Below are 23,116 nucleotides of genomic sequence, written 5' to 3'. Positions count from 1 at the left end.
CTTGCAACCACTCACTGTGGTGCTGAGAGCTGAGGGTATCAGGAATGTTTTCTTCAGCCTTTCCAATGTTCTGTAAGCCTCTGCTTCCAGCTATTAAATCCATCGCATTTGGAATATCAAGAATGGATTTCCTTTTCCTGACCGACCCCTGACTTTTGAAAGTTGACTTTTCTGTAACAGAACTCTGGTGTTGCCTCCCCAACCTCTGCTCACCTGCCCTCTGCAGCTCTGTCAACGAAAGAATTGGATGGCTTTTAAAATACATGGATTTGAAAAAATCTTAATACATACAGAAACTCGTAAAATGAAAAATACAGTCTTTGAAATAAAGCACTCAGATTGTTGAACAGTACACTAGACAAAGCTGATAAAAGAATTAGTACATTGGAGGATAGGGCTGTGAATACAACACAGATGCAGCATCAGAAAAGGGGGAAAGGATACAAAAGAAAAGAAAAAGAAGGACAGTTAAGAGACATGGGAAAATACACAAAAGGGTCCACACCATATATGTCTAATAGGCATTTTAGAAGATAAGAATATAGAAAATGAGGCAGAGGTAATATTCAAATATATCTTGGTAAAGAATTTTGCAGAATTAAACACCCAAATTGTCAAAAAGCATACCAGGTCCCAAGCAGGGTCAGAATGAAACTGTACAGCATCAATAAAAGGACCAAATCTTAAGGCAGCCAGAGAAGCGGGGAAGGTCTGATATTATTTTTCTCTTCAAAAACAATAAATTTCAGTAGCAATAATAGTGAGAAGGTGGTGAAAGAAAATAACTTCCCAACCAGAATTACATATCCACTTTCTGAACATGATCCTATAAAGTCTGAGAGTGCTCTTTCCTACACAGAACTACTTTAAAAAAATTAATTTCAATAAGAAGGAAACATTAGGAATCAAATATTGTAAGAAAGAAGTATATTTAAATATCTCAAGAAGCACTGGGTGCAAAAAAATGTAATAACTATATTTGGAATTTTAAAAAAAGTATGTCTAAAATTATAGACAACAACAACAGATTCTGGAAAGGAGAATCTTAGAGAAAAGTTAAACATGGGTAGATGTGTATCTTGTTTAGGAAGAAGAAAGAGGGATGATCAATTTTAACATCTTTAGGAAAAATATAAAATCAGGTATGATGTTAAAATTATAAAGGTAAATTCTAAAATAATAATAATAGAATGTATAGCTAGGCATGGTGGCTCATGCCTATAATCCCAGCACTTTGGAAGGCCAAGGCAGGAGGATTGCTTAAGGCCAGGAGTTCGGGACCGGCCTGGACAACATAGCCAGATCCTATCTGTATACAAAATTTTAAAAATTAAAAAAAAGAAGAGAATGTATAATTTCCATATCAATAAAATAAAACAAAGTAAGGTAACTCAACACAATGGAAGGCAAAATAAGAAGGCAGGGGGGATGAAACAAAGAAAAGTCATGACATATAAAAAGTAAGATGACAGAAATGAGCTCAAAATGTCAGCAGTCACAATAACTTTAAATGGATTAATATGTTCATTTGAAGACAGGCTTTCAGTTTGGATTAAAAGAAAATTTTCAACCATATGCTGCATATAAAAGATATACCTAAAACATGAAGAGACAGAAAATTTGCAAGTGAATGGATGAAAATAGATATATCATGTGTATATTAACCAAAACAAAACTGTTGCAGCTATATTATTATCAGTCAAAATAGAATTTAAGGCAAAAACAAGATAAGCATTAATAGAAATATAGTGAGACATCACTTAGTAATACAGAAAGTGCTATCTGCCTCCTCTTCCTCCCTCCCTGAGAAATGTTGAAAATGTCACACCTTTTTGTCCAGGTCTTCAACTTCTAAGTCCAGAAAAACTCTTGTATGTGTAAATAATATCTTTATAAGACATTTCTTGGAATAACTTCAAAATGGAAACTACCTACATGTCCATTAGGAGGACAAAGTATATCTCTGGCATGTTCCTATGTTGTAAATAGTACAACAGTTAAAAAGAAATAATCTAGATCTATATACACCAACATGGATAGATACCTAACACATAAAATTGCTTAAGAAACAAATGTAGAATGATATATCTAGTATGAGACCATTGATGTAAACTTAAAAGCACACAGCCGCACACTCTAAACAACATTGATGGTTATTTAGTATAAGTAAAGACTTACCAGTGGGAAGGGTACATACTAAGTTCCTGTTAGTGGCTGCCTCTGGAAGGAGAGAGAGGGGAATGAAATGGAAAAATACCACAATAGAAACTTCAAATTCTATCTGTTATGTTTTATTTTCTTTAATAATAAATCAAAATATTTGAATCAAGCATGATAGCATATTAATATTTGTTAGTTTTGGTGTGGGCACATGAGAATTTGTTGTATTGGTGTCTTTACTTCGGTGCACCTATTTTAAAAATTCATAATAAAAGGACACCTTTTCTGTATCTTGCCAATTCAAACAACTCTTCTACTCATCAACCCCTAGGAAAGTTCATACACAGAATAGCCTTCAGGAGAGGCCTGATCCAGTGGATCCAATGACAGCAAGGACCCTGTTTCTCTTTGTTATTCCCCTCTGCCTCCCTTGTCTGATTCATCTTCAAGATCCCTGACGTGTTCTACAAACAGCTCTAGTTTTTCCTCCTAATTGCAAATGACTGTGATACCCGCAAGCCTCACATTCTCATGCCACTCTCTCCAGGGGAAGAGAGAGGTGTCTCCAATGTGCTTCCTCAGGAAAGAGCAAACTCTCTTTCCCAGAAGCCCTAGAAACAGACTTCTCACATGCTTGTGTGCCTGTCCCTCAACAGTCTCTCTAGTCAGAAGATGAGGGCCAGGTGGCCTGGCTTGTTAACCTGGACCCACCCCTGAGGATAGGAGTGTGGGCAATTCCACCCAAATCTTGTGTTTGATCATGAGGGAGCAGTTTTCATAAAATACAGTCAGGGGACTCTCGGTGGGTGCTGTGAACAATGCAAGTGGAGGTGGAAAATATCACAAATATGTATTGTCCTGTTCCTGGGATCTCTTAATACCTTAATTATCACATTACCACACACTATGCCTGGTTGATTTTCTTTTTAGTTTTCTCTACTTGACTATGAGGGCAAAATGTTTCTGGTTCATTCCTGATGTCAGAGTGCACCCTCATGGCCCCTACTACACAGTTAGTGCCTAGTAGGAATGCAGGAGTAGTGTCTGTCCATCTAAAGGGAGACTTGAATGCCTCAGAGACATGATCTCATTGAAGACAGGGACCTCAGAAGTTTCTGGTTCTCTGCATTACAGGCTTAAGTCCTTTAAAACTGAGAAAGGTCTTCCAGCAGGTAAACCTGGGTCACACTGAGTGCTAAGTTCCAAGCCCTTCACTTGCTTGGACTTCAGAAATGTGTTCACAAGGTCTGTATTTTTGGAAAATGTGGAAAAAATAAGACATTTCATCCCAATTGGTTAAGTGTGAAGTCTCTCTCCATCCTAACATTTCCTCTATCTCATCTTCCCACATATTGGGTAGTATTAAACTGCCATGAACATTCTGGGGCAAGGCGAAGTTACGTTAGACATGCATTCAGTTTGGGTTCAGTGGGTTACATATGAGCAGTGTGCCGATGCTTCGTTATATAATTGTATTATTACTAGCTGTACAGGAGTACGCCCATTGTCCACTCAGCATTATGTACAAAACCAGAGAAGGGACCAGAGATCATATCATATCATAGAATGATGACGTGTCCTACAGCGCCTGGCAGTGTGCGTAATTCTGGAGAAAAAGTTGTACATGTTGGAGCCAGGTGCTGGTCTGTGGACAAAAGTCTTCCAGTCACCAGATGTGTCAAATTTTCATTGGAGGATTCTGTCCTCATTGGGGCTGAGTCCAAATGTTCAATAATAAAACACACATTTTGATTAACCATGTGACTAAATTATATTTCAATTATACGTATACAAAAAGACACAAAATTGTCGCTCAATAAAAAGATGATCAAACAGCATGCAACCAAAAAAAAGTAGGCAAAAAGTATCAGAGAGTAATTAATACTAATATTATGCTGTTTTTCTGGATTTTGTCATGTTTATGATAGTCGTCAACTTTTCTCATTCTTTAAAAAAAAACATTTTTATACCTAACTTTGAATTTAAAATTTTGCATTTTTGTATTAAAGAGGATTCCCCCAAGTGACCTTGGTTTCATGTCCCATAAGACCTAGATCTGCCCTTGTTCATGTCAGATACACGGGCCACACAGACGCTCAAGTAGTTGCAGGGTCTGGGAACTGTCTGTGGTGCTGGACTCAGGGCGCTTGCCTCTCTCCATGGTTCTTACTACACAAGCCAATAGATTGTGCCTGGAGGTGACGAGGTGGGTTTACGGCTAATGCTTTAGGAATGGTTAATGGTTTTGCCCATGGAGAGAGTGTCTAAAGAGAAAAGGGTTGAGGAGAACAGTGCAGATGACTCCCAAGTGCTGGGGACACTCAAAACATAAGGACACCAAGAGTGTGAGCTCAAGGAAAACACTGACCCCCAAGCCATGCTGAGTCTAGACCAGGGCAAAGAAAAGAATGCAATAGGCTGGGGGTGAGGGCTGTCTGGAATGGGAAGAGAGAGGATGGTGACTGAATGGGGTGGTCTTGAGGAGCTCTGAGGACCAGAACCAAGGCCCTTCCTCATGAGTTGGAAGACCTGCTGACTAAAGCTGGGGTGTCACTCCCAAATCCCCATCTGAGAGTCTGTATGAGTGGGAATAGATATACATGGTGGTTTTGTACAAGTCTGTCGTCTGCTAAGGACAGCCTCTCTAGCCTAGAATGAACATACAGCAGAGCCCTTAGTGGCTGAATTTCACACATAGAATTCATAATCTTGCATCCAGAATGGTGGGGGTGGGGCTGCTCTATGTTCACACCAAAAGAACTATAGCAATGGGCCATCCACAAGTGGACAGTCTAACACAACAGGGTTGGGAGGCTCAGAAGCATCTAAATTGAGTTCATTTGAGAGTAACTGGCAATCAGAAATTTCAAGACCTCATTCCTTTCCCTTCTCCAACCCCCCAAAAACTACAGTGCTACTCAGAGCATTATTCACCTTAAAAAGAGATTAATTAATGTAGAAGCCACCAAGGGCATAGAACTCACTCAGGAAATGCAGCCATGAGATAGCACAAAGGATGGAAGAAACCAGAAATGGTTCAGACATGCCCTCACCCCTTGAAACTAGTAGGTTTAATGGGTGGGAGCAAGCAGTTTCTCCAATTCTGATCAGGGGACTCTTCAGAGTCATTCTACAGTCCAGGTTGGAGACTGCAGGCCCTACTTTGTTCCCAATATCATAAAATGGGACATTTTACTGGGGCAGCCACTCAACCTATTGTTTTGCACAAGCCCAGTGGCCACTGTGGGACTGCCCAAAGATTTGGGGGTTTGATATTACGACACAAAGTACTGTTTGCTGGTCAATATGCATTCTCTCCTTCCAATGTTATCAACACATATTGCATTGCCTGCCTTGCAGGGAGGTGTGGCCATGTGACTAATGTGTTGGCCAATGAGATGTAAGCAGATATAAGGCTTCTTAAAAGAGGAATACTAAAGAAGGAGACATCTTTTGACTCCTCCCAATCCCCCCTAAGTCTAGTAACATCCAGAGTTCTAGGAGCCATGCTGGACCTCACAGTGACCTTGGGGCTGGAACACACCTGCTGAGGATGGAGGAGCAGAAAGACAATTGGGTCCTTATAGAGCCCACAAAGCCATAATACCAGTTCTGGATTATCTACCTCTGGATTTGATGTGAGAGAAATAAACTGTCTTCTTTAAGCCACTTTTTATTGGGGTTTTTCATTATAGACCATTGAGCTCAACTGATGCAGAGATGGTCTAATACTTTGATTGAGACTAAATGAACATCTATAGGCTGATTTCCTCTGGGATCTTTTTGCCTCCTGTTCCTCAGACATTGGCCTGAGAAGAAAAGTAAATTAAAGCTCGTGTTACTGAAATCTGCGATTGTTCTCCACCTTCTGGGAAGTTAATTATTGCCCAGACCCAAGGTTCACAACCAGGGACTGTGGTGCCCAGGGACTGTCCTCAGTTAGCACCTCTAGAGCACTGGTTCTTAAACCATTGTCACCAGAGCAGAAGCAACAGCCACACCTGTGAACATTGTAGAAATGCAAATTGTCAAGTCCTACCTCAGACCTACTGGATCAGAAACTCTGGGGGTGGGTCCCACAATCTGTGTTTTAACAACCCGTCAGGTGATTCTGATACAGGCTAAAGCTTAAGAACCACTGTGTTCCCAAGACGAAGTACTCACAGTAGCAGCAGAACAGAGCACCATCAGGAATAGGCAGGATTCAGGGCATTCTTTCAAGGGGCTTGGGAGAACAGTGGGCTTAGTCCATCAACACTGGGGAGTGGACAGAGGAAATGGGGTTTAATAAGTGCTCATATAGACTAAGTAGTTTGATGATCTCCACAATTGCCGAGAAATTCAAGCCTACTATGAAATTCAAGCCTTTCAGCTTTCTTCTGGCTCCTGATCTTTGCTTCTTAAATGTGACCTCTTTCTAAGAATGAAGTGCATGGAACCTCGATTTATTACAGTCACAGCAGTAACAGTATTTTTCTAAGCACTAGGGAAGTCTTCTGTGGGAGCTGCCAGCAGAGTCTGTTCAGCCTTTGAGCATAGGTTCCATTTTGGAAGCCACTCAGGATAGCTGCTAAATGGGTCCCATGACCTAGGTTGGTGACCTCCTTTAGGATTGAAAGAAGAGGTCCTAGGACCTAAGAGGTCCTGGGACCAGATAGGACAAAGCAGGGGAAGCCTCAGGAAGCACAGCCAACCAGCCTCCAAGCTTGGGAGCCCCCCACTGGACACCTGGGTGCCTTTCATGAGTGATCGATATGGCCTGTCTGGTTAGAGGCTCACATCCTACCAGGTCAGCATTCATCTTTCCATTGACTTGACTTCTTCAGAATGGCCCACCTTAACACTTGAGGGAGCTGGCTCTGCAATGGCGGCAGACCACGGGCCTGTTGTGGTGCGCATTAATTATTCCCAGGAATTTTTTTATATACTGTTGTTATGTTTAGAAACTCTCCAGACCTGTGAGCCTGACCTCCCCAAGGTAGAATCCAGAAATGTCCAGTTTCCAGTCTCCCTTATAGCTAGGACACAGCCAATCCAGTGGTGTCACATGGGACTTTGATTTGGAAGTGAGCAACTTGGGGAAGAGGCTGCAGGTTGGTCTGACGTCTTGGTGAGAATGGCAGCAAAGCCACCTGCTTTCAGGGATGGCAGTGATGGTGAGGTTGGGGCCCTGGCATGGAAGAGATGTCACTGTGGCTGGCAGCAGCAATAGCATCAGCAATTCTGTCTTCAGTTTTGTGGCATGATATAGCTCCAGATACCTTTTTCTGTTTTTTCCAGTCTTACAAGAGTTCTATGACCCGCCCAACATCTTTTTCATAATCTCCTCTTCTGATTTATCACCAAAATTATCTTCTGTTGCTAGCAACTAAGCATTATGACTAATACAAAAATGGACACTGGAGTTGTGACAATCAACAGAACCTCAAGGAATTGAGAGGTACCTCGAATTGGTTATCTGGTCTGGCAGGGATTGATGGCTCAGAATATCCAGAAGTACTTGGGGATGGGACTTTTGTAGCCAAGCATACACCTGTGGCTACCTGGGAGGAAATGCCCCCCACAGACAAGGTTTGGGGATATCTGGTGGGTGCCCCCTGAAACCAACATGAAGGTTATAGAACACCAAAGCCTGTGGGTGAGCTGCTCCCATTTCTAGGCACCCAAGGCTTCCAAGTGATCTGGAGTCCATTTAAGTTGTGTGATTCTTGCACATCCTTTTGAGGCCAAGACTTCTTTACTTTTCCAAGTCCACCCTAAGCTCATTCAGGCCCATTCTTATCTCTCTCCCTTGGAATCTAAAAGGCCACTGGGCCTCGTAGACCGGATTACTCTGAGATGATCAGATTTTGGCGGGAGGCCTCTCCCGTTCCACCTCCTATCCTCCCTTCCCTTTGCTTCTGCCAAGTTACAGCCACCAGGAAAAATGGTAAAACATTTATTGAGTCATCTACAGCAGTTTGACGTCCTTAAAATCTCGGACAAGGTGTGAACACAGCATTAACGGCGGCAGCGGTAGCAGTGAGGTCTGTGGGGCTGATCTTTACAGTGGAGAAGAAACCCAGGCTGTCCGGCTCCCTCGAGTGAGCTGGGAACCGTGTCGGGATGGCAGGGGCTGCATCACTCCAGCCCCGACAGGGGCGAAGCTACAGAAGACAGACATCAGACAGGACACACGGCTGAAAGCAGACACATGCCAGGGCCTGGAGTTCAGGGAAAGAAGGAACGGGCACACAGCCCACTTGAGGAATGTTCCAAATCCTTGAAGGATTCCCAGGGGGGTGACAAGGAAATGCTGACATCAGCCACATCGCCCCACCCAAATCTCAGGAGCAAATGCAGTCAGCTGATGAAGATAAAGCAGAAATTCTGTGTCCATCAGAGCCTCCTGGCCTCTCCCTTACCCTCTATGCTGGTGGTTTTTCAAATTGGGCAAAGGTTTCCCAGGAGGACTCGAAGAAGTAGAGAAATAGCAAGGAGTCCCTTTCAGGGGCCTGTACTCCAGTAACAAGCCCACATCTGTGTAGTTTCCAAAACCTTTTCACACATAAGGGCATGTCACTTCAAACTCGTCCCTGGCCTGTGGGGCTGACAGTACACATCATGTTCTTCCCATTTCTCAGATTAGGAGGCAGAGGCCCAGAGAGCGTAACCCCTGGATCAGACAGCAGGTCTCCCTGTGCCACACTGACCCCACCGCTTCTCCTGCAGGATGGAGTCCTGAACACCCTTCTGTAGCCAGAGCCCCTCTCCTGCACAGGGTGAAATGTTTACTGCATGGATGCTCTGAGGGTCACATCCCGGCTCACGTGCAGGGCTGTGCACATACTGGCAGGCCCATTTCCTCATTCAGATGTATAAAGCACATACGGCGAGCACCATGCCAGTCCACCTGCTTTCTCAGCAGACCAATGGGGAGGTTTGACCCACAGGTCTCCAAGTTTCCTCCCAGCTCCAGTATATGGAGAATGAGTCAAGGTCAAACAGCAGACCAGCAGACTCAGGGCTCTTCCAGCTGACTTCCATGGTCCCTGGGCTCAAGCAGGGGTTTATGATGACAAAGTACTCACTGATTTCACTTTGGAGTAGCCCTTCAGGGGACAAAGGTACTACTCAAAGGAAAGAAGAGCTGCTTTGAGCTTTCCCTTCTAGGAAGAGAGAGGGTTAGGTCAAGGAGGTGAGTTGGTACCCTCGGTGGGTGACAAAGGCCGCAGGGGTATTTCACACCTTGGGCTGGGCTCTAGCTCTCTGGTTCTATTACCAGGAGAACCCAGTTTGAAGGGGCTGGGGTTAGAGGAAAGAAGGAGTCACTGTAGGCCACTGGACGTATCAAGGAGGGTCACAGAACTGCCCACGGAGGTGGGGAGTGTGGCTTGGCCTGAAGCATGGCAGCAATCACAAAGCCCACAGGGCTGGGCACACCAGAAAGCCACTGAGCCACCCAAACCCAACAACCCCACCCCTCCCTGGCTCCCTGACAGCCTCAGCATCCTTGGCTTGGAATCGCAGTTCCCCCAGGAGTAGAGCCCCTCACCTGGCACTGCCTGCCTGCTCCACAGCTACACAGTCATGACAGGGGAGAAGTCAGCCTCCTATGGGTGAGTTTTGTCCTTTAGGAGAAGAACCCGCTTCCCAGGAGCGACCCCCTTCAGGCAGGGGGCGGACAGCTCTGCTCCTCCCCAGCCCCACCCTGCTGAGTCTCCCAGGCCCTCCTCACATGACAGGAGTTCTCACCCTCCCCTGGTCCAGGCAAACACCGCAATCCTGGGCCCATTCCAAGCAGGTGGCTGGTGTTTAGACAGAGAATTCCAGAGATGCACGGGGCTATATACAAATCATCTAGTCTTATTGCACATTTTATGGATTCAAAAACAGAGAGTCAGAGAGGGGTGGGTTTTACCTAGACCTCATGCTGCTGCCCCTCGGCACAGCCTGTGACTGAGAAGGCCAGAACCTCCCGGAACATTCAGAATATATGGGATACATATGCTCACAAGACTGGCAAAAATGCATTCTGACAGAAAAACAAACCAACCAACAAACTGGAACCCGGAACCTCTATGAGGATGCAGGCCCAGGGCTCAGGAAGCAGCACGGTGCATGGGGTTCAGGGTTGATTTTGTTTTTGCTATTTTGTGATGTCATCTCTATAAAGTCTAAGTTTCTCCTTCCACAGTGAGCAGACCTGCTGGTGGGGCAATGGTGAGGGCATGGGGTCTGTCCCCAGGGGACTGCTCCTTGGATCTGGAGGAGGCAGCCTGCCCCAGCCAGGTACCCAAGGCATCATGCCCAAGGCACCTGTTCAAATGTCCGTGGCCTGATCCTTCCTTCCAGTCCCCCAGCCTCCACTGTCGTGTCCAAATGGAAGAGACAGAAGTTCTATTTCTAAGAAAGAGAAAATGAACGGCATTCCCCTCATACATACACACACACACACACACACACACACACACCCTAAAACCTTAGATGACGCACACAATGATGCATGCCCTTTTACCTGCCTTAGCTTTGAACTGGAAAGTTACATAACCTGGAGAAACGTTAGAAGTTTCCTTGTCGCATAAATGAGGAATCTGAGGCCCAGACAGGGAGCACTGTGTCCACAGACACCGCAGTCTGAGCCCCCTGGAGCAGATTCTAGGTCTCTGAATCCCAGGCCCCTTACAAGTGTCCGAAGTGCAAGATGGCCAGGGGACACTTGTTTAGGTGGTACACCTGGCTCCTGGTACAGGTGGAAGAGCCCCTGCACACTCCATGGTCTGAGTCACCAAATGTGCCCTGGAAAGGGCAGGTAGCTCCTTTCTCCCTCTGGCTTTGCCAAAGACCCAGGGACTGACTTTACTGGCCAAGGACACAGGGCTCCTCTCTAAATTACAACTAGAGCCCTCCCCAGTCACTCTGCAGGCCTCTGCAAAAGCATTTCCCCTCATCCCCCAGGCTCCTTCCTCTTCATAAAACCAAGCAAAGCAACATTCCTGTCCACCCAGATTCCCCAAGCATTCCAGGACAAGATCATGGAACAAGTCCCCAAACACACATGGACAGGAACAACACCAAGCTGACATGGAATGAACTGGGCCGCACAGGGGCCAGGCACTCCAGCACTTCCCCCCCTTCCCAACGTGGCACTGCCCTATTTTACATTCTTAGGCTGTAGCTGTGCGACTTGTGGCTGGGGAGTCAGGATGGGTGCTGGGGAGCAGCCGCCCCTGTCAGCAGCAGCTTCTGCTGGTGGACATGGTGGGTGTGGCTTCTCCTCATAGTGACTCAAGGTTAAGGGCAGCCCACGGTGACTCAAGGTTAAGGGCACACAGAGGGAAGTCTTTGCAGAGGTCTCAGAAAGATTTCAATAGTTGAGTCCAGGCCCAAGGAGCTGGTGTCTGGGGCTCCTCCTCATTGTGGGGGTGTGGGCTGCCCTGGGCCCCAGACCTGGGTGGGTGGAGGTGGAAGGTGCTTCAGGATTTGCTGCCACTACAGGCAGGCGGCTGGTTCGTCCTAGTCATGGCTTTGCCTTAGGGGGAAATGGGGTTGGGGGGTCTTTCTGTGGTGGGCATGGTTGGGGACCAGCTTCTCTGGGGCAGCTAGTGGAGGCAGGAAGGGCAGATGGGAGGCCACAGAGGAGCCCTGCCCATCTTGAATTGGGTGTAAAATAATGGAGATGGTGAAGGTCTTCTTCCATGGGTCTCCCAAACTTGTTCCATCTCCTTCCCAATCACGTCCATGTTTCTGGCTCTCAGCTCTTCTTGGACCAAACGAAAAGCACCAGAACTCTCCCTGACCTGCAGCCCCCCACCCAAACTGAAGTCTCTGACGGCAAGAGCCTTGGAGCTGTCCCACTGCCCTGGGATCCAGGAGCTGAGCACTTGGACACCACAATGCCAGGTGGCCAGTGGGGAGCCACTGAAGGGCGTGCTGGCCACCCAAGCGGGACCTCTGGTGGGCCTCGGGGACTGGGCCCAGACCTGGAAGGGCCCCACAGTGGTGTGCAGACTCGGGGAGTCCATATCCAAAGTCACACAATGCCGGGGCTGTTGGGACAGGCACCACCCCAGCCTCCCAAAGTAAGGTCTCTTCAGCCTTAGCTCACAAGGCCTCACGCCTGGGGTCAGGCCATCACTGAGGCTGGCTGAGACGCAGCGGGGTGGAGCTGAGGCCCGGCTTGAGGGGAGCAGGGGCAAGGGGGGAAGGGGGAAGGAATGGGACAACTTTCCCAAATTCGAGGAGTATTTACATGCCTGGGTCAGGGCCCAGGGGACCATGGTGGGTGGGGCCAGTACCAAAACGGGGAGGGGCAGTACAGTCTGCCCTGCCTCCTTCTTCCCCCTGGGCAGCTAAGCTTCCAGTCCAGGGCCCGCCCGAGGGGAGGGAAGAGGCGCGAACATGCGAGGGCCGGCACCTGCCCACGGCCCCAGCCTGTGGATGCAGGAGAGGAGGAGGGGAGGGCGGCTCAGGTGGCCAGGTTGTCGGCTGGGAGGCCGGACATGCGGATCTGGGAGCTGCTCTTGCTCAGGATGGAGAGCTGGGTGCCCCCGTTCACCCCACTGCTGGCCAGGGACGGGTGTCGGTGCTTGAAGTCCACGGCAAAGTAGCGGTTCACCTTCCAGCTCCGCCACTTCCGCTTGATCTCCGCCTGCACCTGCAGGGGGCAACTTGGGCGGTCACTTCTGGGTGGACATCCTCTCCAGCCTCCAGGCCCTGTCCTGGCCTGGGCCCTTCCCAGCCTGGCACTGCCCCCTCCAGCGCCCTCCCTACTGCCCTGTCACAGCCTGCAGCCCTTGAGGTCTCCAGAGGGGCTTCTACCAGCCGTAGGCAGGAATGCCTCTGGGAGCTGACCTGAACAGCCCTTTCCCCTCGCTGGTCACTGAGCAAGGCCCGCTAAGGGCCTCCTGTTGCCTGTGGGTCAGAGACTGGTCTATCAACTCACTCAGGAAACCTTTAACAAGCAGCCCCGAGGGGCAGGCAGGTCTGGGGAAGGATCCCATTCTCACAGACTACTAACAACGGGCTGCACTGTGAAGTCACCTGAGGAGCTCTGAAAACTCCAGATGCCCAGACCATACCCCAGAACAATTACATCAAAATCTCTGGGTAAGACTGAGACATCCATATTTTTTAAAGTTTCCCAGGTGATTCCAATGTGCAATAGGGTTGAGAACCACTAAATAATGCACTCCCTGGGATAACACCCCCATGCAGCTCTTAGCATGGTAAGTTGGGGCCATGCCTACTCTCAGCCTCCACATGCCTTCTTTGCCAAGCTCCTTTGTGCAGTGTACAAACTGCACAACTGGAAGGGGTACCCAAACCCACTCTCTCCAGTTCTATCTCTCACTTCCACTGCAGGCTCTGGACAAGCTACACATACTCCCACTTCTTGGCTCTGCCAGCTGCTGCCTGCATGGCCCTCTCTGCCTCTCTTTATCTGTCTTAATCTGACCCTTGTATAGGTTGTCTGTCTTGGTGACCACAGAGCCCAATCTTCTTGGTTTTTGGATGCAAAAAAGGGGAGGAGCCTGCCAAGGTCACAAGGTCATTCAGCGAAGGCCCCAGTGCTGGTGCAAAGATAACTGCCCAGTCTCAAACCCATCCCACCCATCCTGTCCCCACCCCGGCCCTGGCACCTCTGTTCTGGGCTCTGCTCAAAAGCATCACCCCAACAGGATAGAGAGGGAGCCCACGAGCCACAGTTCTGGAAATGGAGGATTATTAGAAAGTTCCAGGTCTCTCCCTGGGGTCTCTTCCAAATCCTCAGTCCCCATTCTACCAGGGGACACTCTGGGCTGCAGGGGGCAGCACTGAAGGCTGGGCAGCTCCTGGCTCAGCAGCTCTGCCCAGCACAGCCACGTGTCCTGTAGGTACTATGTCCCATGCCTTGGCCTTCCTCACTGTCAACCCCTCCTCACTAAGGAGCATCCTGGAGACAGAGCCCTCCCCGGGGAGATCTGTGCTCACAGAGCTGACGCCTCTCTCAGGTGGAGCTCCGCTCTTCAGGTGGGGCCTTCGCTGCACAGCTGGCCAAGTGGGAGAGATTCTGGCACAGAGTGGAGGGTGTCAGGAGACCCTGGTATCACCAGATGCTGCCAGCCATGTGACCAGCCCCCTCCTCTCGTGCTGGTAGCCTGGCAGAGCCCTGGCCTGGGGGCTCAGCTCTGTGAGGCCAGCAAGCCCCCCCCACCCTGCTGTGAGAAGCCAGAGAGCCAGGGCCTTACCTCCCCATTCAGAAAACAGTAGAGAACAGCCACCACGAAGCCCTGCGGAGAGAGAAAGAATCAACCTGAGAATGCTGCATGGGACACGGGGGGATGACACCAGGAAGCAGAAAAATACCATGACCTGGATGGGGCACCTGCCCAGGGACCTGGGGTGAGATGGGACCAGCTCTGCTCCAAGACAGGCACACCCACGAAGCCAAGTGGCTGGAGGGCGAGTCCTCTCCCACTGACACACTCTGGCTTAAGTGTCACATGCCCTAAGTCAAACCCTTCCCATTCCCCAAAGGCCAGCTTTATCCCACTTCCTCAAGAAGCCTTCTCTGAATGTTCTAGAATGTTCTCTGGACTCCCAATGTGCCCAGAGGCCCCTGAGGGCAGGACCCCTTCAGGACAGAACAGACCTTCACCTCCCCACGCTGCCCTTGGCAGGCCAGGGACTGTGGCACACAGCAGCGCAGAGCACGACACGGAGTAAATACACGGCAGAGGACGTGCTCAGCTATTCTACATATATTCTTCACATCTTCGCCAAAGCAGCAGCATTTTCCTAAATGTTGCACATCAGTTCTTTGCAATCCCTGTGCCCTGCGCTATCATTTGAAGTGACCAGAGGAACGATGGCTTAAGGCCCCCAGAATCCTCCAGTGAGCAGAGACAGGAGCCCTGGGCTCTGACTCCCGGGCAGGGTTTGTCTATACAACTCCCAGGTAAAACAGCCTTGAATTAAAATGGGTACAGGGGGAAAGTCAAATCAAATGTGCAGAGTCACCTTCTGACCATCAGGATCAAATCCTAATTTAAGCAGCTGGCTTAAGGAGAGGCGCTCTGTCAAGGGAGCCACCCTGCCTTCCCTGCCCACCGCTGCTCCTGTCTGCTCGTGCCCTCACTGCGGAGCACCCAGCCCTGCACTCACCCCCTGACAGCCCCGTGCACCCCTTCCTGTAGGCATGGAGGTCTGATTCCCTTCACTCCCTCATGCCCTCGCTCGCTCACTGATGCGTCTGTGCTCACACACCTGTCTGGCTCACTCAGCTCCCTGCGGCCAGGTCCTGTGCTGGGGACCATGACTTGGGTGAGACAACTCCAGCCTCCCAGGTGCACGGACTAGCAGGGTAAAGTCAGGATGTGGACAAACCAGGCTCTCCAGGCCACTCCACCTGCGCCCCAGGTTGATGGGAGCTGCCACCTCAGCTCACCTGGGGGGCCTGGCTTGGGACAGCCAGACGCAGCAATGGCCAGACACTGGGGTGTCTTACAGGAGCCCAGTGGGAGACAGCGGACAGGCTCTCACCGCTTGCTTCCACTCTAGTGCTCTTATTTCAGAGACAGAAACAGCGAGGCCCCGAGTCTAGTTAAAGAGACCCACAACCACCGGCAGGGGAGAGGCCAGGGCCCTGGCTCCGGGTGAACTCTGCCCTCCCCGCGTGCCAGGCCTACCTGGAAGGAGCCCAGCCCCAGTTCAAACACAAGTCTTTCCCTCTTGCTGAAGTTCTCTGGGGAGAAGGCGAATACCGTGTAGTGGATTCCAAACAGTGGGATGAGCAGCAGCGTGGACCGGGCCAGCCGTCTGTCGGAAGAAAGCAAGAAAGACATCCACTCCGGGCGCTGCCAGGGCTTGGGGCCAGAGCCATGGAGGGCAGGGAGCTCGGCCCCAGCCCCTAGCTCCCCCCCGAGAGCTGGGGCCCTGTCACAGACCCCGCAGTATTCTCTCCCAGAACAAGCGGCCTGGGAGAGATGGTGGCCGACAAGAGACTGGGCCACCAGGACTCCCCAGGATATTGTGGGGGACATGCCCAGTCTGCAGCCTGGGCCACCAGGACTCCCCAGGATATTGTGGGGGACATGCCCAGTCTGCAGCCTGGGCCACCAGGACTCCCCGGGATATTGTGGGGAGTCGGCAGGGTGCTCTTTCGGTGTCCTGCAGAACCACTAGAAACGTGCATGTTGATTTACAGGGACCCCTTGTGTGATGCACAAAACCCTCAGGGAAAGCGAAGTCCAGGCAAAACACAGGGACAGGATGCAGAAGGCCTGAGGGAGGTGAGGGGTGCTCGAGCGAAGCAAACATCCTCCTGCTCCAGAAGGAAGCTCCTGGCCCGCAAAGAGCAGCCCCCAAAGGGTGCAGAGACATCAGCTTCCCTGAGTCTGGGGCTAGCTAGAGACAGTCCCCGAAAGTGATGGGAGCTGCTGATGACAGAGAGGGACGGAGGGAACAGTGGGTGGAACACAGGAGGCACTTGGGAGAGACTCTAGGAAGGACTTACTGACTTAAGCAATCTCCAGCTGGGCAGGAGAAGCCTTGTGTCCAGGAAACTGAGTCAAAGGCAGAGGAGCATGCCTGCTCTGAGGCGGGACAGGCAGGGAAGAAAGAGCCAAAGGGCCTGCACTCCCCGCTCTGGCAGCTCTCCCAGGGCTCTCTGTCTGCCACTGGCCAACAGTGGGGTGGGGCTGTGTTCCGAGGGTGCAGGGGCACAGGGGCCCATGTCAGGACCCCAAGGGCCTGTGCACTTGGGGGTTCCGCTCTATGGGGCGGGGTGCCCCTGGGGTTCTCCCAGAGTGGGACACCCCCCCCTCTGCCCAGCCCTGCCCTGCAAATGCCGTCTGCCCCTCAGCGCACCCAGCCCACCCCGTCCTGGGGATCAGCCCCGCTCTCTCCCAGCAGAGCCCGGTCCTCGGGGGTGGAGAGCAGGCACGAGGGCAGCCATTTGATTCGGGGCAACTACACCGTGTACCCCTCCCTCTGCCCCATCCAGCATTTCTGGGAGAGAATGTGCTGCTGGATGTGGGAGCTCTGGGAAGTCTCCCGGGAAGCTGAACCCGCGGAGTCTGGGTGAGACCCTGGCTGCCCGGCTCCTCCTGAGAGAGGAGAGGGAAGGATGCGGGCCGGAGGAGATGAAAAAGGAGGGAAGGAGACATGGCGGAAGGAGGAGGAGCCTGAGGAGACCTTCAGGCGGGGGAAGCTCAGCAGGAAAGCAGAGGCCTGGAGCGTGGGGGGCCTGCCTGTTCCCTCCCTGCTCACAGCAGCACGTGCCCAGGCCCTGGGGTCTCCAGACCAGAGCAGGGGCCAAGGGGATCTGAGCGGGTCCCTGCTCTCCGTGCAGCTGTGGAGCTGAGTGACCCACCCTCTCAGCCTCCTCTGCCCCCTCCGCCTCTGCTGCCCTCCACGACAAGCACTCGCCCTGCACGGCGCTGACGTCCAGAAACTGCCTGCTCCGTGAAGGAGCCCGCGGGCTGCACAGGCCTCTCGGCGTGCTCCAAGCTGAACATGCCTCCCGTGGGCTCGGGGCTTGCTCGGCCCTGGGTGCCCAGTGCCTGGCACTGGGAGGCAGCAGCGTTTGCAGAAGGAATGAGAGTTAGAAAAGCAGAGAAAAGTGGCCAGAAACGCACACACACGGACGTCTTGGGGACCCCTTGGTGGCCCTACCTGTAACACCTGTGCTTTAAAAGAGATGTTTACCAAAGGCACCTGGGAAGGGAGGCCAGCCCTGGAACATGCCTGCGGCCCCCGCCCTCCTCCTCTCGGCCCCCTTCCTACAAAAAGGTCTGTTTCCAAGTACTTGTCCCCTCAGTCTGAAAAGGGCCCTGGAAACCGAGGGGTCAAACCTCTCCAGCTTCCGTGGTGGCACGAGACGGGACGGGTTGAGTGTGAGGAACAGTGGCCTCTCAGGGCAGGCTCAGCCCTCCCCAGACATGGGGCCGGTGCGTGACAACAGTGAGGCAGCCCACAGCGCAGCCCGAGGGCAACACCTTCCTCCCCACAGCCCTGCACAGCCCGGCACAGCCCGACACAGTCAGGGATCCCGGCCAGGGACCCAGGGCACCCTGGTGGCCCCTCTGGCAGACGGGGCAGTGAGGACAAATAAGAAGGTCTCTAGAGCCCAGGGCTCTGGGACTTCCGTCTTTCCAAGCTGCCCTAGGATGGGAGCATAAGATGTGGGCCCCATGCTATGATCGGATTAACCCAGAGAGACAGTGACACAGGGCCTAGGCCTCTGTCCTCCTGCCCCCAGGAGCCACCAATGGGCAGAACAGCCCTCAGATACCAAGAACTCCCAGCGCCAGAGCTGCCCCAATCACAGTAGGCCTCCCGGGGGCAGTGGTGCGCTCACTGGGAGAGATGTCCAAGTTGAGGCTGATATTCTAGCCAGAGACGTCTTGGGGCACAGCGCTTAGGGCGCCCCGGGTTCAAACCCTTGCTCTCTCTCTCTCTCTGCTTCTGTTTTCTCATCTATAAAATGGGGATAATATTACACCGTGACCCACCTCATAGGGTTGTTGTGGAGATTGAGTTAACGCTGACTCACACATAAAGTGCTCTGGACACTAAAGTGAGGTCCCCTGCCCTGTGCAGGGGGACAGTCTATGTGAACTTGAGCTCTAAGACTCTTAGAAGTAATTCGGCATTTGCAAAGGCCGAAGCCCAGAGCGGTGGGGGACGGGGAAGGCTGCACATGAGGTGGCAGCAGCAGAGACCGGCTGCTTCCCGGCCAGCGAGGGCCAAGCCCCGGGCGCTCCCGCGATGGCCACAGCCCGGTCCCCATGCCCTGCCCTCCCCCACAAGGCTGCAGAGAACTCACAAGACACACAGACGTCAACATGCAACAGCCGGGGATGGGGAACGGGGCGGGGCTGGGAGGCACAGGCTGGCTCTCCACTCTCCTCCAGCAGCGGCGGTGGCAGCATGCGTCCCCCTCCCCTCCAGGACTCCGGGCCACAGCCACGGCCAGGCACACTTACAGAGTAATGGTGGACAGTTCTGACATCTTGCAAGAGTGCTGCTGAGTGCGCTGTGGCTTGCAGTAGCATTTCTGCACGCAGCTGCTGGGTGTGACAAGATTAGCACTTCTGTCAGCTGGGGGGCTTCGGGCAGTGAAGAGACTGAGGTGGGGCGCAGGGCAACCCAGGTCACAGGGAGGGCGGAGGACAGAGGGGGTGGACACAGGGCTGGGGCGGCGGAGGAGAATGAGGAAGCCGAGCGCTGAGACACGGGCAGCTCTGGACAGAGAAATGTGCGCCTATGCGTGGGCATCCGTGTGCACGGCCACACACGCGCACAGGCCCAGCGCTCCCGCTGGGACCGCTCAGGGGGGAGGCGTGTGTTCCTTCGGAAGGTGGCGGGGCCGGGGCTGGGTCTCGCACTGGAAGCCAGTGGCTCCTCCAGAGTCAGCTCCAAGTTCAGAGCACGGCCTTGTCGAGGTCACCCAGCGAGACAGTGGACCTCACACACTGCCTTGAATCAGGCCAGTGCTGGGCTTGGCTGTGAAGGTTGACTTGGGCTTCCACTGGTCCCCTTTCCCTCCCACGCCCCTCTGCTCGCGGCTTCCACTCGCCGCACAGCACCCCCATACGTCAGCATCAGCCCACACAGGGGAGCAGAGATAGGTCGAATTAAATGGATTGTTAATTCGTCTAGATCTGCACTATCCAATGTGATAGCCACTCCCATATGAGGTTATTTGAATTAAAATCAAGCAAATTAAAAATCCACTTCCTCAGTTGTCCTGGCCACATTTTAGGAGCTCGACAGCCACATGTAGGCAGTGGTTTCCATATTGGGCGTTTCCGTCAGTGTGGAGCATTCTGCTGGACAGCGCGGGGCTGGACCTCTTGATAAAAGGTCAACAGACAGGGGCTGGGGCTGAGAGGAGCACGCTGGGTCCTGCCCATGGCCTGCAGAGAGAAGTCACCCCAAGCAGGGCTAGCGCTACACTCCCTGGGCGGGCCCCGGGGCTTCCATCTCTCAGAGGTCTCAGGCTGCATCTCCACCTCCCCAGCCCTGCCTGGCCCTGCTTGTGCTCCGACTGGCACAAGCCATGGACACGTCCTTCTCTGACAGATGCATTAAAAGCTGTGTTCATCCTGTCACCCTGCAAAAGAGATGTTACTTCATCTCCTTGGGTGCTATGTGGCATTGAGGCTCCGGGCACTGGCCAGTGAATTAATAGATTGCATGAGGCAAATAAGGACAGAAACATACACACGACAGACCAGACCTTGGCATTCACGGATTTGCCTCTGGTGCTCTCGGCTCTTTGTGAGTTGAGTCTAAAGTACCTGCCGGGTGGTCACGTGTCATTTTGCCGAGGCAGAAAGTTGTATTAATATCACACACTTCCAAGATGGGGCAAGTCCAGGCCTGCCCAGCATCTGTGCCTTGTGGGGTTTGGGGTTCTCATTTAATAAACAGCTTATTCCGATTTCCACCACACTTCCGGGTGGGCACGGGGAGCCCCATTTTCCAGAACGGGAAGGCTGAGGCTGGGTTTGATGCTTGGCTCCTCAAGCTGTGGTTCTCAGACCATCAGCGCCAGCACCACCTGAGAGCTTCTGAGAAATGCAGATTCTCAGGTGCCACCCCAGGCCCTGGTTTGGAATCTGCATTTTAACAAGATTCCCCAGGGGCTCTAGGTGCACGTCAAAGCTTGAGAAGCACTGTTATGGGTACTCATGTATTGGAGAAGGTTCATGAGTCCTCAGTGAATGTCAAAGGTCTGTTTCATACACATACAAAGAGACAGACAGACTCAAATAAGCATGTTTTTCTCAATACTTAAAAGAGCTTAACTGGGTATACAGGAATGGCAGCTATTCTATTCTTCAAGTTTAATATCTACCTTGTCCATACTGAAAGGTTGATTAGTCTCTCCGATGGCCAGTGACCCCTCACACCGTGGCCTTGGGGAACTACAGAAACCAGAGTCCAGAAGACCCCCCAACTTCAGCTGTTGCCTCCTATGCACCAAGTTTAAACCCTCACCCCGAATTCTAAAGCTTCAGCTATTCTCCTCTGAAAACCCTCTTTCTTTAGTTCCAAAACTGTCCTTGCCTTTCTTGGCCCCTAGATGTTTCTAAAGTAAACACAGATTCCTCTGAATTTTTAAAAGATTTCTCGAGAGTACCCTAAAGACTACTTAGTAACCAGTTAGCTGGGAATTCTGCGCCTGGCGCAGGTGTGTGGCTCTGACAGGGAGGGAGTGGAGGGCAGATCAAAGGGCAGTGCAGGGAGGGCTGACCCTGGGGGGCTCTCAGGGCACATGGGTCTAGGGCAAAGGCTTTCTCCAAACCCTCAATGACTCTATGCAAAACAACTCTCTGAAAAGAAAGAGGACAGGGTGGCAGGAAAGCCAGACAAGGGTGGGAGAAGGAAAGAGATCTCTGAAAAGTAGGACAATTAGTGAAAAGGGAAAAGGAGTTTAATCAAGAGGAAGAGATGAAGCTAGGCTAGCTGGGGAGATAAATTCTGAGTTGGATCCAAGGGAGGATAAGAAACTCAGATGAAGGTGCCGGGCCGGGCCTGTCTGGAGAGCAGCAGCAGCCTGAATCAGAAGGCGGGAGACCCCATCACGGGTGCAGGGCCCAGTTGGGGAAGCTTGGCCTGCAGGCCTGGCTCTGCCACGGTGCCACTGTGTCCACAGGAAGGTCCCAGCCATCTCCAGGTCTCAGCACCCACATCTATCACCCAGGGATCTAGCACACGGTTTCTATGGTGGCCTTTGTGTGCAGGGCTGCCTGGGCTGCAGCCCCAGGAAACGCCCAGCAGGACACCAGACAGACACCTGAGGGGAGTTTTTGAGCGGGCAGCACCCCTGTCTTCTTCACCTCTATGATCCCAGGGATCGGTGTAGCGCTGGATTCTGGTGGTCCACAGAATGTGGTGGACTGAGCTGAACACGCTCCAGAGGGTCCGTGCTGATGCTAAGATGCTGTGCACACCCAGAGCCCCACCCAGTCCCCAGAAGGTGCTCCCCACCACACTGGCACCCCAGCTAGCTCAGCTCAGCAGATCTTGGAGCCTCCTCCTCCCTTGCTATGAGGACGAGCCAACCCTCCATGCTCCCTGCCAGCCTGGAAGGGCCCAGCGGGGAAGTCGGGGCACCTGAGCTCAAGGCTTTGTTTGGCCACTGACTTGCTGGGTGATCTTAGGTGACGCCATACTCCTTCTCTGGGCCTCAGTTTCTACATCTGCAAAATGAGGTAACAATTCAATTCCCTGCTGCTGACCCCTACCAGGAACTGTGAGGATCGGTGCTCCCGGGCAGGGCAGGAGGTGCTTTGGAAGTGGAAGATGGAGCCCAGGTGAACCGGAAGCCTCTGGCTGTGGGGGGAAGTCCCCGGGCTGAAAGCCTCCGGGCTGCACTTCTGCCCAGCCGCAGCAGAGCCTGCCCTCAGAGGGGTGCACCTCCCTCCCCTGCGGGGCCGGGGAGAACCTGATGGGGGTGCAGATGGGTTCCTTCCTCTAACCCAGACCTGGGACGCAGCTTCCAATGCCCATCTCCTGCTGGTGGGGGGAGGCCACTGGGAACAAGACCAGTTCACTCCAGGGTGGGGGCTGAGGCTCTCCCCACCCAGTCAGGGTCTCCCCTGAACCAGCTGGCTGCTCATAAAAGTAAACCCTGGTCCCCAGGCAAAGGCAGGCTACCCCTGCCCCAGGCTGAATGCTGACCCCAGACCAGGACCCTAACCCCTGCCCCAGACCAAGTCGACCCTAAGTGCATGCTGAGCCTGGACCCAGTCCCTGCCTCCCTCCCTGGCCACGGCCCAAGTCCTGACCCAGCCACTCATTCTGCCAGGAGCACCAGGTCAGAGAGTGCAGGCGGCTCAGAGTAACCGTCCCCCTGCTGGGGTCCCAGACCCCAACAGGTCCTTCTGAGGCTGGGTCAGGAGCACCATCTCGGTCTACAGAGGACAAACCCTTGTCATCTGAGTAACTGGAACCAACCTACAGGAAAGGGAGTGAATGCTGG

General features: G+C 52.2%; 1 protein-coding gene across 4 annotated transcripts in view; it reads right to left on the bottom strand.

Moving 5' to 3' along the window:
* Positions 1 to 12,058: 12,058 nt before the first annotated feature.
* The window catches only part of ADCYAP1R1 (ADCYAP receptor type I), a 50,026-nt gene continuing 38,968 nt past the window's right edge, over positions 12,059 to 23,116 (bottom strand). Inside the window, exons 13-16 of one of the 4 annotated variants that reach the window (XM_045565563.1) lie at positions 19,110 to 19,193; positions 15,810 to 15,939; positions 14,370 to 14,411; positions 12,556 to 12,796 (exon numbers count right to left, since the gene is read on the bottom strand). In XM_045565563.1, coding sequence (XP_045421519.1) covers positions 12,608 to 12,796; positions 14,370 to 14,411; positions 15,810 to 15,939; positions 19,110 to 19,193 — 445 coding nt within the window. In that variant the 3' untranslated portion in view covers positions 12,556 to 12,607. Of the gene's footprint in view, positions 12,797 to 14,369; positions 14,412 to 15,809; positions 15,940 to 19,109; positions 19,194 to 23,116 lie in introns of all 4 variants that reach the window. The other 3 variants (XM_045565564.1, XM_045565565.1, XM_045565566.1) reach the window with 3 other exon arrangements.

The sequence above is a fragment of the Lemur catta genome, chromosome 11 (assembly GCF_020740605.2).
Source record: "Lemur catta isolate mLemCat1 chromosome 11, mLemCat1.pri, whole genome shotgun sequence".
NCBI classification, from domain to species: domain Eukaryota; kingdom Metazoa; phylum Chordata; class Mammalia; order Primates; family Lemuridae; genus Lemur; species Lemur catta.
The sequence above is the reverse complement of the archived record's forward strand: the minus strand, read 5'-3'. Positions and strand labels throughout refer to the sequence as shown.